This window comes from Belonocnema kinseyi, chromosome 5 (genome assembly GCF_010883055.1).
Source record: "Belonocnema kinseyi isolate 2016_QV_RU_SX_M_011 chromosome 5, B_treatae_v1, whole genome shotgun sequence".
Lineage (NCBI taxonomy): Eukaryota > Metazoa > Arthropoda > Insecta > Hymenoptera > Cynipidae > Belonocnema > Belonocnema kinseyi.
Genome location: NC_046661.1, coordinates 31,381,654 through 31,397,756, shown reverse-complemented (window position 1 = coordinate 31,397,756; position 16,103 = coordinate 31,381,654). Strand labels below are relative to the sequence as shown.

Below are 16,103 nucleotides of genomic sequence, written 5' to 3'. Positions count from 1 at the left end.
GGGACCTCAGGTTTATGGAGGTTATGGGTTTTGAGGTTATGAAGTGATGGACGTATAGAATTATAAAGTTAAAAATCTCCGAGATTGAGGTTTGAAATTTATGAGTTTTGATATTATAAATTTTGAGGTCATGGGTTTTAAGGTTATAGGTTATCGATCTCAAGGTCATTGAGCTATGTAGGAATAGGGTCATATGGCTTAAGGGTTGATATTGTTGGGTTTTATAGTTTCAAGCTGTTTTTTAAGGTTAAAAAAACGCTGACGTGATGGATTTTTTATAGTCCTTTGTTATTAGTTTCAAGTGCCACCCCACTGACAGATTACTAGTTCTACAAAGGACCATTGAATATATAACGCACAATGTATTCGCTATATCCGAAAAATTAAAGCATAAATATGATCAGGCCTTCGAGAAATTTGACAAATGGAGAAAACAAAATAGAAGAATGTTCGGGTAGTGATCATCATCATTATCAAAAAATATTCACTTTATGTTCCCATGTAAACACGTGCCTAACCCAACTTATGGTGTAATACACTATTTTGGTACAATAAAAAATACAAGATCTAAAATTTAAAAAAAATAGGTGTTATTATTATCTAGACATATAAAATGTTCTTTGTTCTTCTACGAAGTAATAACCATGTATTATTATAATAAAACCCCACGTTAAATTAACAGCAATAAATAAAACTGCAGAAATTTTCTTTCAGCATGTAAAAAATAACTCATTTCTCCTATCTACTAAACGATTGGAAAGTTGTATTTATACATTATAATTTGCACAAATAAATTTCTAAAGGTATAATTCCTAACTAAACTTTACATTCTTAATAAGCTTATCCTATACTGAGCTAAACTTGCATTTGTCAGTTATTGCTTTATTGCTCGCTATCATTCTTTCCCTGCTGCTTTATACGATAATCTGATAGAGCTGCTTTGATTGCGTCCTCTGCAAGCACTGCAAAATAGTATAAGCTGGTATCAACACAAATTTAAAATTAATCAACTATACTAATGAATAAATTTATCAATAACATAATACACACACATATATTAGGGTGATTCACAAAACTTGTTTTTATTTTTCGGCGGTCGTATTGCAACAGTTTGTTTCTCTAGGTGAGATAACACTCCTATTTTTTCCCGATTAAAAAAAAATGTAGAGGGTGCGAGCATCAAATTGATGTAAAAATTAAGATTTTTGAAGTTTTAGAATTTTTTAAAATATATTTATTGGTTTTAGAGAAATGTCATATGAATGAAAATTTTAGCTAATAAAAAGGACACAATTTTCACTTCGTGTTCGATTGAAAAAAATTACTTGGCGCCAGTAAAAGGCATAAAAAATGCGATTTCTTAGAAAGAGGTCAATATAAGGGCATAATTGTACCCCTAAACATTTTTTATAAGGATGGCGAAATTCTGAGATCATCCCTGCACAATAGGGAAAAAATATATAATAGATATGAGATGTAAAACTTAAAACCGGGGCACCAGAAAAATAAAATATTCTTTATTAAGACTTTTAATGGGTTTTCCATCAAAAAAATATCATAAAATAGTAAAATATGTCAATAGGAGGAAGAGAGAATAAAAGATTACTAATTTTATATCAAATAATCTTTTTAATATCTTCTTGTATTCACAACAGATATACAGTATATCATTTATCTATATTTTCTTATATTTGCAACAAATATACAGTTGGATAATGTAAACATTTTTTTGTACGGATGAATGCTTTATTTTCTTATATAGCGAAATAAAAATCGCTAATACATTTGTGCTTGACAACTTCACAAATGCGTAAATCACGTTACGCCAACTTCTTTCGTTATCGTAGACTTGCTGGCTTCAGAAAATTGTGTTCGATGTTTCTCTACGATAGCAAGTTCCTTATTCTTATCTTTATGTTTATTAATGTGATTTACGCATTTCCCTATTGCGTGGGGACGATCCCAGAATATTTTCCATCGCACTTTTTATGTCTAACCACATTGTACGACGAAATCACAGCGACAGGCCGGTGAAACCTTCGTGTCTTAAAGACACGAAGCAATCAAAGGGTGACAGCTTTCTGCATCAAACTCGCAAGTGCCTTGGCTTTTTTTGGTACGATGGCTTTAAGGTTACGAACCAGTGATAGCTTAGCACCTCCGAGAGCACCGATCACAAGGAAAATTACTTCAACCGAATGTGTTGGGTACAGTCATTGCAGTTCCCTTTTGGGGTCTTAGTACCTCTCCTTCTTATCCTTCTACTTAGCAGTGATTCGAGTACAAATATAGTTCGTTTCTCGAAGTCTTGAAGAACGATGTTAAGCCTCGGGGTGCAACGGAGACGGATGTGCGAAAATTGTAGTTCAAGAAAATCTGGCACTTCTCGTTTTAGACAATTGATTCTATCTCCTTCGGAGCATTCTGCAGAACAGGGTCACGGCCAACACCGTAAGAGCGACAAAGATGGTAATAAAGCTCTCTTAGGGTCGCATTAAGTCTGTCAAGATACGTAGTTCCCGCGTGGGTGGGACACCTAGATAGTATGTGTTCTAGGTACTCAGCGTCTATGTGACACGCTCTGCACATATCGCTAGGAACTTCTTGACATAAAATTCGGTCCCGGTATATTAAAGTGGAAATCGCACCGTCCTGGCACGTGAAAATAAAACCCTCTGCACCTAAATTAAGCCCTAATGAATGAGAAAAGCAAAAGTTGGCTCTTTTAACCAGGACTGTTCTACATTTCTGTGAAAGTTTCCGTGCATTTTCTTATCAAGTATCTCTTGGCAGAATTTATCAACCTCTGCTTTCTTCACTTCGGCCTTTAGAAAAAAAGCATCTAGATGGATTAATGCACTTTCCTCACTTCTGATGTTAAAATTCAGGCCAATGGTCTGAACCGCCTGGAGATATAGAGATGTCAAGGGCCTTTAGCTCGTTCTTCGTCCATTGAACTACCCCAAACGAGTAGAATAGAACCGGGATGGCAAACATGTTCGACGCAAATACATTGTTCAACGCCGACAGATTTGAAGACCAAATCATCCGAATAAGATGCTTGTATCTGCTTCTGAGACTCCTTCACTGATGTTGCGTTCTGAATGCGGTTTTGAGACACGCCCAGGTACGTATAGGTCTCTCCAGTGTCAAGATATCTAATTTCACTGATATCGGCAAGCTCGGGCTCCTCGGGAACGACGATAATTTTTACTTTCTTCAGAAGAATGTATGCACATTTGTCCAATCTAATCTCTCCTGTGTACTACTTGACGATATTTAAAGCACTCTGAACTTTGATTTTACCAGACGCATGGATCTTTAGGCCATCCATATAGAATACATGAGTGACCTTTTGTTCGCGATGATTAGTGTTGCCACAGAGGTATCCATAAGAATTTCGTAGTGCGAGAGATAGAAGCAGAAGTGTGATGCAAAAAAGCAGCAGACTCATATTATCACCCTGAAAGGTGCCCCTATGGAAGGTGACGTTGTTCGTTGTCACTCGATATTTTCCAGATGAGAGAGTAAATCTAGTTTTCTAAAGGGGTATCAATCTCTCTATGCATTTCACTATATGTGAATGAACCCTCAAGCTTTTCAACAGACCGATGATAATTATGTGAGAGGTTGAATCGAAATCTTTTGGGTACTCAATCCAGGCCATTGGCAAGACGTGTTGATGGGCTACTGCGTCTTTGCAGACGCACCTGTCAATTAGTAGGTTCTCTCGTCATCCTGCTACACCTTTTTTCGAACCACGTTGTTCGTACATTTCTCTCCACAGGTTTAATTCTTCGAACAACCATGTTATTTAGCAGCACTGTAAGAATCTTCTACAGTTTGTTCAAATAAGTTATTGGACTTAATTCTCTCGGTTGGACAAGTTGCCTTTCTTCAGTAGGAGTATAGTGCATCCGAGCACCAGCCACTGCGGAATGGGCGTTTCGGATTTTAAATATGAGGAGAATATGCGGGCCTTATATTGGTTTGTAGAAGTAAACATCTTCCACCAGAAGTTCGTTATACCATCTGGTCGTGCAGCGAAAAAGTTTTTCGAACCCCTCAGTGCTTTTTTCACCTCTTCAGCAGTGATTGATGGACATTCTTCCTCGGATGTTATAAGCTCGTCCGAAAACTCCTTGAAGCGGATTATATTATCAGTATCTTCTTTCAACTCCCATGTTTTCAGGATCTTGTATAACTCTCTCCAAATAGTCTCTACTTCGTTAGGCTTGGGTCGATTTTTGCCAGAAGTAAGAAGAACGCTGAAGTGATCGGCATGCGTCAGCAAGAAATTGTTGATTCTCCCTAATCCATCTCTCTCTCTTCTGTATTCTTCTACTTCAATCAGATAACACCCGTATTTTGTCAACAATATGTTACTTCACTATCAGCAGCTTTGACTTGTTCAGTGTGTGTTTGAAGGTCCTCAGTTCTTGGACGAACTTTCGAACCCTTTCTGTGAACGATCTACCAGATGTTATGTAGTTAATCACACACTGAACTCGGGACGCATTCTGTCTTGCCCATTCAATCTTCTTGTCTAGTTGATGCATGCGTTTTTTGATACCGTAATACACACACACAGAAACACATATATATTCTGTCTGATAGAATATATATGTGTGTGTGTGTGTGTGTGTAGACGCCCCCATTCAATATGATTTTCTCTGCTGATAGCGCCGTGTAAGAAACTGTGAACTCTGACGACAAGAGTGACGCAAGTAAGACGGCCTTCTGCCTTTTCCCCAAAAATATCTTAGCATTTCAAACACAGTGGGGTGCCTTTCAGGCTATTAAAAAGTGAAAACCAGCCCTATCAGACTCCTTGAACAGATTTTCGTACATATATATGACTTGCAATTGATGGTTCAAAAATATTGCAACAGAGGGCACGGCAGCGCATTGGTCCTGTTTTAACATTATCTCGTATGGGACCTTTTACAATTAAATTGTAAAATGTTATTTTTTAATAAAAATATAATAGTGAAACTAAATCTGTTAGTGTCGCATTGTGCCTTTGGATATACGTCGTTCCCGCATGAGTTGTACTGTTAAAAATGTTTTCAATGTTAATATCGATTTATATATTAAATTTAAAACCTCATTATACGAAATGGCCATTGAGAGACTATATGCATTCAATTTCATATACCGCGTATTAATAATTTATTAGAAAAGACAGATATTTGCACTTTACACAAATTAAAAAGAATTTTGGAAGTCATTTGTAACTATAAATAATAAAACGTAATATTCTTTACTATATAAACATAAATGACACTGTTTTTTAAGTGCAAAAGTTCAAATGAGAAAATAATTAAGAAACCTAACCCCTAAGCACATGTGATCACGTTAAAATTCTAACATTTACAGCGAATTTTAGAAAAAAAAAACCACCCGCACGTTGCACTTTAATTATAAGGCGGTATTTAGTCGATCAATTTAAGATTACTACTTTATTTTTTAATATTTGACAAGATTCAAAGACATCAAAGAACTTGGTGTTTTTACGCTCTGTTTTACCGAATTTAATATACATGTATATTAATTTTACATGATGGTATATTAAAATTAATGTACGATATATTCAAATTACTTTACTCACATGTATATTAAATTTCCCTTAGATTTTTTAAACAGTGTGGACAACTATATAGTATGTGTCCCAGGTGCTCGGGGTGTGCATGGCACGCTCTGTAGCTATCGGGAATGTTTTGGCTTAAAATGTGTCGACGGTATGCTAAAGTTGAAATGACACAGTCTTGACACTCCAAAATGAAACCCCCCGTGCCCGACGTCGATCCCGGTGATTTGAGGAAAGCAAACGTTAGCTCATACGATATCGAATGATCCTTCACATTTCTTTGGAAGATTCAGTGCATCCTCTTGCCGAGGAGCTGTTCGCTTAAGTTTATCTCCTGTGGTTTCTTGATTAGGGCCCTGGCCATATGTAACTATATGTGCTCTACCCAGAATAATTGTGTTATGAAGATATTCAAGATTAAGTATTCCGCGACCACCTTCACGGCGCAGTGTGAAAAAAGTTTTTTTGTTTTGTTTATAAACTTAATATCTCACGATTTGATGAATCGAATTTCACGAAAATTGGAGTCATTATAATTCAAGTAATGTGGAATAAGAAAAAATGATCGAGAAGGCCAAAAATACTTTTCAAGGCCCGAATATTGAAGCCAAGTATGACCCTTTTTGCGATTTTAGCTATAAACTCGACGTTACTTTTACAATTCAAGATATTTTTTTGAAAAAAACTATATTACTTATAAATTTCAGTCCACTGAACTTTAATCCAACAAAAAAGTTACCTAAGAGTTTTTTTTTTCTTAAATTCACTTGGAAAAGAAATCATTTGTGATAATATTTCTTATAAAACGAAAAAAATAGGAAGCGCATCACATTAATACTTCGCAAAAGCTTATTATAAGGTATGTTAAATAATCTATTTTGTTTATAAAAACCATCAAACTCAAAATATTTATCTAATTTAGAATGATTTTTAACACAATATTACATTTCATAAAGAAATACTCATTATTGCACCCAAGAATACATGTTTTTTGATTTTTCAATGCATTTTTCGGGAAAGTGACGATTCGTAAAATTACATTTTAGTTTTACCAACTAAAATACGTAATGTAAATAATGTTTTCGGTAATTTGCGGAATTTTCCGCATTTGAATAGTATTACTAGAGTTTATTAATATTGTTTCCTTATTTTACAATACAAAAATGACACCTTAACTCAGAAATGTTTAACACTAAATAATTTAAGAAATTCAGCATGTAGTCTATGAAAATAAAAAAGTTGGTAAAGAAAATACACGTCTTTTCATAAGAAAATACACAATTTTTCATATTTAAGTGAATTTTCTAGAAAAACAAAAACCCTTACGTAAATTTTTTCGTTCGATTAAAGTCCAGTGGACTCAAATTATTAAGTAACATAGTTTTACCCAACAAAATAACATAAATTATATAAGTACCGTTGAGTTTATAGCTAAAATCACAAAAAGGGCCATATTTGGCTTGAATTTTCGAGCTTAATATCGTGAGATATTAGGTTTATTAACAAAACAATAACTTTTTCCACACTTTGCGGCGTGAGATGTCAAGTCGTGGAATAGAAGACTTAAGGTGCATGCTTTTATTGACGTGCATAACTTTTCATGAAACCAAAATCAAGGGATCTGAGGTCGTACTTCGTCCATGGAACCACTACAAATGAATAGTGTACAATTGTAACAACAAGCATGTTAATTGCAGATACCTTATTTCTCGTCGATAGTTCGAAGGACCAAATCAGTTCGATAAGACGTTTGTATTTACATCGGAGAGCATTCTTAATCGATATTGCGTCCTGGATGCGGCTTTGCGGAACGTCTATATATGTGTCTTTCCAGAGCAAATATGTGTATAGCGTTTCTATCGACGAGATTAGGGCATATGGGGATGCCATTAGGGTTTCCTCGCTTCAAATTAACCTTGGCGCATTTTTCTAACCCAGACTCCATTCCAATCTCTTAAATGTACACTGACAATCTTCAGAAATATATTAAGTTGCTCTTTATTTTTATCATAGATCTTACGATCATCCATGTAATATACATGAGTGACCTTCTGCTTTCGATTGCGAGTTTTGCCGCAGAAATACCCATGGAAATGGCAAAGTGCAAGAAATAGTGACAAAATGAGAGGCAAAAGAGGAGAGGGCTCATGGTGTCGGCCTGGAAGAATCTTTCTCAAAGGTTTTCCAACAGATAGATAAGAAGTCCATCGATACGCAGCGCTTGTAGGATACTGCCTCTTTGCAGACGCACCTATCCATCAGCAGGTTTTCTCGGCAACTTGTTGTACGTTTGTCGAGCCATGTTGTTCGTATATCTCTATAACAATCCTACGTCTAAGGATAGCTATAAAGATCTTATACAGCGTGTTCAGACAAGTTATTGGCCTGTAATTCCCCTGGGTTCGACAAGTCGCCTTTCTTCTGTAGGAGTACAGTGCGCCCTAACACCAACCACTGGAGAATATGCATCTTCATAATACTAACACAAAAGCGACTCACCTACATACAATTTCAAAGCTTTGTAAGTCCCAAAATACTATCGGGCCCAAGAAGTTTATGAGATTTTTCGACTTATTTCATTTTGTTCTATCCGCCGTAATAAGGTTGAGGTAAACTCATGGGACACCATACACACTTGCGCACACACACAAGAATTAAAGGTAATTCTAATCTAATTTTTAAACAATTTTCTTACTCGAACAGTGTAGTTTGACAGGCGGTAGACACAATTCTTTTGCAATGTCTGTGTTCTTCAGTTTCAGTGCCTCATCAACCTGTAAATATTTCAAAGAATTCTATAATTTAGGATTATTTTATAAATCATAATTATGTTTTCAAAAATTCGGTATCAATTGATATTTATTTTAATCAGAAGTGTTTTGAAGTAAAATTATGTAAAAAATTAAATAAATGTTAATGTAGATAATGTTAATCCGCACCGTTTTTCCCTTGACCCATTCGGTAGCGAGAGAACTTGAGGCTATAGCAGAACCACAACCGAATGTTTTGAATTTTGCGTCTATAATTTTTCCATCGTCGTCAACCAGAATCTGAAGCTTCATAACGTCTCCGCAGGCTGGAGCTCCTACTAATCCGGTTCCAACATGTTTATCATTTTTGTCCAGCGAGCCTACATTTCTGGGATTTTCGTAGTGGTCCAAAACCTGAAGGAACAAATTAATTGATGATTTAATTTTAATGAAATATAATCTTCAACCAGTAAATTGTACGGATGAACCACTTTTTTGTCAATAGGATAACCTTAGCAAGACGGTTGCACACAAATTGATCAAATTTGGAAATATGTTTTTAAAACTGATATATCAAAACATACAAAATAATTTCTAGAGCTATCCATTATATTTTTTACCATTTTTATAATATTTGAATCGGTTCTTAAACTACACATAAAATTTTCATGTTAATATAATTCAAAGTTGATGTATGACAAAAAACTTCTCAATCTAGAAGGAAGGAAAATATGTATTATTTATACCGTCACAAGGTCAACACATACACACATGCTTCTATGCATACGCACACAAAATGTTTTCTCACTATATCCGATTTTCTAACTTATACTATACGCAAACCTATACTAAACTAACTTAATGCTACCACATATAACGCTGTATACACTAGTGGAATAACGAAGTTTCGCACGCTGAGTGCCAATATTCGACCGGCTCTTGTATACTAACTAGATGTTTCTTTCACCGCTTATAAGAAACAGAGCCGTATCTGTAGTATTAAGTGCCCCAAGAATGTTTTTCTGTTGAGAAAGCTCATGTAAACAAAATGATTTATTGACATGATACGATGAAAAATCGTAAAAAGAAAAACGGTGATTTTTGATGCCCGTACAAGATTATCGCAACAACTTTTGGAATTTTGTTGAAAATCCAAAATTCTAATTTTGATCGCACAAAAAACCGTGAACTATTACATTTTCATCATAATGAGAATGTACTTGTTTTCTGTGAAAAATGACTTTCGCGGATTTGATCAAATTACGACATTTTGAGGCATTGAGGCTCCGAACTTCTCTCTCCTCTATTTGTTCATTCATAATTTTTTAACTCGAAGTATGGAAAAACTGAAATTTTGTACATAATAATTTTTCACGCTTTAATAACTGATTAGGTGAACTTTCTATTGTTTTAAATAAATTTTTACGTACTCATAGAATACAAATAATTTATTCATCATTCAATTTATTTGCTATAAACCAATTTTATGAACAAAATAGCAAATAGCCTGCAATATCATGTTGATGATGGATTAGGATTTTGCCGCATTACAGAATTTACCGAATGCTCTAAGTGAAGTCGCAGTTGTACCATTGAAACTGTGAAGATACAATTATCCACCATACCTGTATCACCTTTCTTTTGATTTTACGTGCTTTGGCTTGATGAACCATCACAACCGTATTTCACAATTAACTTCAAATTATGAGGTTTCCTTGTATGCATAAATAGAAGAGAAATATCGCGACCTTTAAAAATACGACATATAGTATGATCTAATAAAGATTTTAATTCGATTGTGAAACCCTTTTCCGTTACTTAAATCGAATGTGGATAACATTTTTCTTTCGCTTTTTTTAAATTGTCGTATGCTGGGTAAATGTCAGCACTTAAATTTTTTGCCTGCATATGGGTCATGTGATACTGACTTTTAGACAAATCAGCTTCCTCTATTAACACCAAAACTTCTTCTGATGTGTAAGGAATCGGGAAATCATTCGTATTTTCATTTTCATTTAGAAGGTAAAATTGAATTCATGAATTCTGATACTGTCTTCCTATTACATAGATTTAGCGAGTGTAAAAACAGCCTCTCTTATGTCGATGTCAGTATATTTTTCCCATATATCCAATAAATTTCCTTCGTTTTTTCGAAGTACAACATTTTACAAAGTCACCTGAGTGAAATTCTACGATAAAATATGTGTTCCACCAACCTGCAAACTTGTTTCCAAAACAAGCTTTAATAAATGCTGCAATCTGCTATTTTCTTTTAAAATGAGGGATAAAATCATGATTTAGTTTGTTTTTAACCTTTTCCAATTGTTTATCGTTTAAATTAAATTCTCTTTTTAAATACTGCGCCAAATTTTCCACACCTCCATTCGAATTATAAATAAAAAAATCGGATAGACAAAAAATACATAATGTAATGCAGAAAAGAATACAACTGTAAAAAGAAAACTCTTATTCCAATGCACATACACTTCGGTCTAAGGGGGCGAGAGAGTGACGCTGATAGGTCAGCAGAGCAATTCCACAACAACGCAGGAGTATATGAAAAAAGCGGGCGTCTGCTTCAGTCATTTTCAATCACTGGCAAGAATGTCGCAGGACATTCGCTTCAGTTCGCTTTTAGCCACTCAGTGTTTAGGTCATGCGTTGCGTAGCCAGGTGTAACTAGACGTCCGTGAAGATAGCACAATTTTTTTAAATTACGTTTTTTTATATGTAATCGTTTGGAAACCTATCTTTATCGTTCGGACGATAAAATCCGAAAATGTATTGCCCTTTCAAAAATTTTCTGCTGACTTCACACTTGCACTACACTTTTAATGTTTTCCAACATTTGTTTGCTGAGTCGTTTGGAAACGTTTGAAACCCAATTTTTATCGTTTGGACGGTAAAATACAAAAAGTGATCTACTTTAAAAAAAAAGTATGACCCCTATAGGTCAGGATCAAGGTCATTTGAAGGTAAACTTCTTTGATTCAAGAGTTATCATCTTTTTGAGCTCAGATTCTGAAAGAGCAGAAAATTTTACTTTCGGATATATGTTTACACACGAGTCCCAGTGATCTCTAGAAGTCATATGAAGGTCATATATACGCTATCATTAACAAAATAAATTCACGAATAATGTTTTCCTTTACTGGCGAAATATCTACGAAGAAATTTTCTTTTATGTAGAGTAGCAGTATCTCTTTTGAGAGACCAGCAATAGTCCGCCATCATACTTATGTCCCAATAATCTTGGTATCTTCTTTCGACATCCTTGAAGTCTTGGTGCAATCTCTAACCCTGTTCCTCGCTGAAGTCCCCCAAATTTTCCGAGAAGTAATCAATATGGGAGTGAAGAAAATAGATATTTAAATGCATTAGATACCCCATTTATATATAATTTCTTAACTTTCTATTTACAATATTCTATTAATCAGCATCTTTATTATTTCCCAGAAATTTTTGTTGAACTTATCTGAAACTTTGCCATGCCGCTCGCTCCTTTTTTATCATTCTTCTTTCAAATTATTTATCCTGCAACAGATCTCTTATATGTGGGCCATCAAATTCTCCTTCAATAATCTTAGCTTCAGAAGGTTTTGGAAACTACTCAAAGATTTACATAAAAGTATCACTTCCTTCTGGCAAGTACTTCATTGATTTGATGAATTGTTTAGACAAGCCTAGCTTAATATGTACTGGTGGAAGATGACTTTATGTACAGGGATAAGACTTTCCTGTAAAATATTCATGGTATCTGGTGTTCGATTTTGTCCAAGTGGCCAGTCTTTTGTCACATAATGTTGCTTTCGGTCTCGACTGTCCATTTCACAAATAAAACATGGCTGTTTTGTGAATCCACTTTGTTGGCCTAATAAGCTAGTCGTTATTGTTAAATCTCCGATCAACTGCCGGCCGTGAGAATCATAATTCAATTTCTGGAGCAGTAAATTAAGATTATTATATTCTTCTTTTAACACGACAGAATGATCGACTGGTATAGGAGCATATATGTTGCCATTATGGAGCAAAACAGCCTTTAAACTTCTTGTCGAAGAATCTATAAATAGACGCCAGTCACTAGCTTCATACTTAACGCACTTAAATTCATTTATTAGACCTTCAACGTCGTTACAATATACCAAATTTAATTTATTTGAAAAAAATTTCCTAAATGAACAATCTCGATTTCGGTAGAAAGATATAAGAGTTCCAGGAGCTAGAACCTCTTTTTATTTTAATCTAGATGCTACTAGCTCCGAAAGTTCATTCGATAGTCCTACGTATCGAACCAAGTCACTCAGTTCATCTTGAGTAAACGCATTAGAATTCGTATGTTGATCATCCATTTCTTCCCAGATGTATTAGTTAAGCAGAAAAAGCAATCCGTGTTATGATCTGGCGGATTTCGCCAAATCATTGGTGAGGAAAATCTTGTTTTTTTTTCTGGTATAAAAGTTGTAATCTACATTTTACGTATATAGTTTTCGAACTCCACAAATTGTCCATTCCATTAGTATCGAGACTGAAGAAATTTCTGTAATTTTCTTTTAATTTACCTGTAAAAGGTTTTCTTTCAATACTGATGACGTATTTCCCACAAACAACACAAAAGTTGCCAACATGCGTATTGCAAGGCGAAATTTCTGTTCTTATAGTAGTAGCCTCTACAGAGGCTAAGTTACCCACCAATGTAGAGCTGCGGTCGCATGATGACGATTGCGGGCCCGCTTGCTTACCCTGACCAATCGTCGGTACTGGAGTTCCGAATCCCTACATCGTACAGCTACTTGTGGCCATCTTCAAAATTGCAAGCCACAAGCTTCCATTGCTGAAGTGAAGTTAGCTGAAGGGTAATGAAACAGACGAATCGGATAAGTTCGACTTCATAAAGACGGTCATGTCGAATTGTAAGAGCTGTCAAAGTTACTTACAGGTGTGGGCAAAAGTGCAAAAATACCCAGGTATCAGGATCATAACTTACAAATACGCGCGATTTCAGGAGAATTGCGCCAGAATTGCAGCAGTTTCTGCAATTGGATGTGACTCTAAGTGCGAAGATCATTTCTTCTGTATCCAACTACCATGACGAGATACTTTTCAGGGAATTTAGAATGATCTATTTCACCTTCATATTCTAAAAAAATGTTTTTGACCTTCATATCACCTCTTGAGGTCTCTGAAACCCATGGGCAAAAATATGTTTGAACCTAGAATTCCCCGCTCTTTCAGAATCTGTGGTCAAAAATATGATACCTCTCGAATGAACGAAGTTGACCTTCAAATGAGACGGTCGCTCAAAGAACGACCTAAGGCAACAGGTCGTTTTTCAGGAGAAAATGTTAATACTTAGACAAGGGCCCAACATATCTATATACCAAATTTCATAGTATTTAATCAATTTTTGAGAAAACTTTGAGTGTTTGAAAGCACGCGCCTACCATATTATCACCCGCGTAGTCTTCCGCTCGACTCAACTGACTCCGCTCCTGTGCTTCAGTCGCGAAAGTCAAGCAGTGTAGCCGTGTCGTTTACTTTTTTAAAGCGATATGTCTTTTAAATATAAAATAATGGACACTTTTACGACTGCTAATTCTATCACAACTTCAACATTTAGTAGCACCCATTGTTTTGAAAAGAAAATCACAACGAGACAGGTGCGAATAAACAAATAATAAAAAATAACATTTGTTTTTTTTTATATCATTAAATAAAATTAAATAAATATCTCTTACCATTAAATTATTCTCGTGTTTTTATAGCCATAAAAAATATTTTTAGTAGTTCTTCCGAAAAACGACCTAAGTGCTTTTCCATAATCTCTCACTAAAAATATTGTTTAAAAATGTTTATTGAAGATTTTATGCGTTAAATCCATTATTTGACGGTATATGTTTGCAATAAATCAACAGAAAATGAATTAATTATATTTAACGATGAGTAGTACAATGTTGAATATTCAAATCGTTTTTTCTCGAAACAACTAACTTGCACTTAGGTCGTTCTTCGAGAGAACGCCTCAAATGATCTTGATGCTGATGTATAGGGGTCATAGGGGCTCCGGTTTCGCGATCAGCACATCCGAAAACGTATTTTGTAAGGATCATTACCTCAATATGAGCAGGGAGCTGACACGATTTTCGCTTTTGTATTAGAGGCGTGAGTCAGTTTTGTGAAGAGCGGCGAGTCTTGAAACATTGAAGCCACTACTGCGATGCCCGGTCTGCCCGTTGTCTGTTATTATTTTGCATGTAAGAACTTGTAAAGTGTCATAAATCTATCGTTTTTTTTTTGGCGCATTTTATTCGCTTACGGATTAATTATGTAATCAAAATGGGTGGGCATCGGTGTATAGCTCCGAACTGTAAATCAGGGTATGACTCAGCCCGCTCAAGCGGAGTAAAAAAAGGTTTATTCTGCGTTCCAAAAAATGAGTTTGAAAGTTGACAAAAAGCAATTAAGCGTGCCAAAAAGGATTTCATTGTTAAACCTAGACACGTAGTATGTGAAGAAAACTTCTTAAAGGAACAGAACATTTGGAAAAAGGAAGGTTTAGCTCCTGATGAAACGGTTATTGCGGTAAGTGTTACGATTCGTTTACACTGATGTCCTTTAACCTAAAATAATCAAGTTGTGTGTGATAGTGTGTAAAATAATAGTTTCAATAGTTTTTGAAATTTAAAAAATAGTTCAAGATCCTTAATATCTGTAAGAAAAATGTAAAAGTAACATTAACGACAATGTTCAATTATCGCTGAGTTTCAATATTTATGTACAATTACATTAATTTATTAATAAATTCAAATGTTAAAGTAAATTAAAATTGTAAAATAATTGTTTTTTTGCAGCCAGAATGGCATGGTAAACGTAAATTAAAACCAGGGGTTTCGAAATCTCAATTTCTAAACTGCCCGGAGCATTGTTCGAAGGGTGATAAAAAAAACCCCCCTCGTCTAATAAAGCGCGATTTTTTGAGAAAGGATTCTGAAATGTCTAATTAAAAATTCAGCCTTCGAACAATGATCAGGGCAGTTTGTAAATTGAGATGGCAAAACCCCTAGTTTTAATTTAGGTTTCTTTTACCATTATGATTGCAAGAAAATCATTATTTTACAATGATTATATAGTTTAATACTTGCATTTATTAATAAATTAATGTAATTGCGCATAAATATCGAAAATCTGCGTAAATTGAAAACTGTTATTATTGTTACTTTTACATTTTTCTTAAAGATAGTAAGTGTCTTAACACATTTTTAAAAGTTTTAGAACTATTAAAACTATCATTTCACACACTATCAAAACAATCTAAAAGTTCGGCAACAACAAGAATATCTCAAAATTTAAAAATCAATGCATACATGAAGCCGTCAGAGCCATTCGGTTATGTTAGGTTAAAGGAGATCGGTGTAAACAAATCGTAATATTTACCGCCATAACCGTTCAATCAGGAGATAAGACTTCCTTTTTCCAAATATAACATTAAATATTGAAATGTTTGTATATTAGAGTTTTGAAAATGGAATCAATACAAATTCAAAACTTTCGAAATCTTATTTTCAACTATGAAATATAATTAATTTTCAACTCGATGGAATTCAAGTGGCAATTCAATTCAATTCAATAGTGGCAATAACGTGAGGCAAAAGAGGAGTGGGCTTATGGTGTCGCCCTGAAAGATACTTCTCTGAAACGTGACCTTGTTAGTTGTCACACGATTTTTGCCAGATGAGATAGTAAATCTGGTTTTCCAAAGCGGCATC

The 16,103-nt window shown here is 34.8% G+C and overlaps 1 protein-coding gene across 1 annotated transcript in view; it reads right to left on the bottom strand.

The window, feature by feature from the left end:
* Nucleotides 1-470: 470 nt before the first annotated feature.
* Nucleotides 471-16,103, bottom strand: part of LOC117173043 (iron-sulfur cluster assembly enzyme ISCU, mitochondrial) — a 50,785-nt gene continuing 35,152 nt past the window's right edge. The window contains exons 2-4 of the mRNA XM_033361411.1: nt 8,530-8,754; nt 8,286-8,364; nt 471-962 (exon numbers count right to left, since the gene is read on the bottom strand). Of these exons, the coding sequence (XP_033217302.1) occupies nt 883-962; nt 8,286-8,364; nt 8,530-8,754 (384 nt within the window). The 3' untranslated portion in view covers nt 471-882. The remainder of the gene's footprint in view (nt 963-8,285; nt 8,365-8,529; nt 8,755-16,103) is intronic.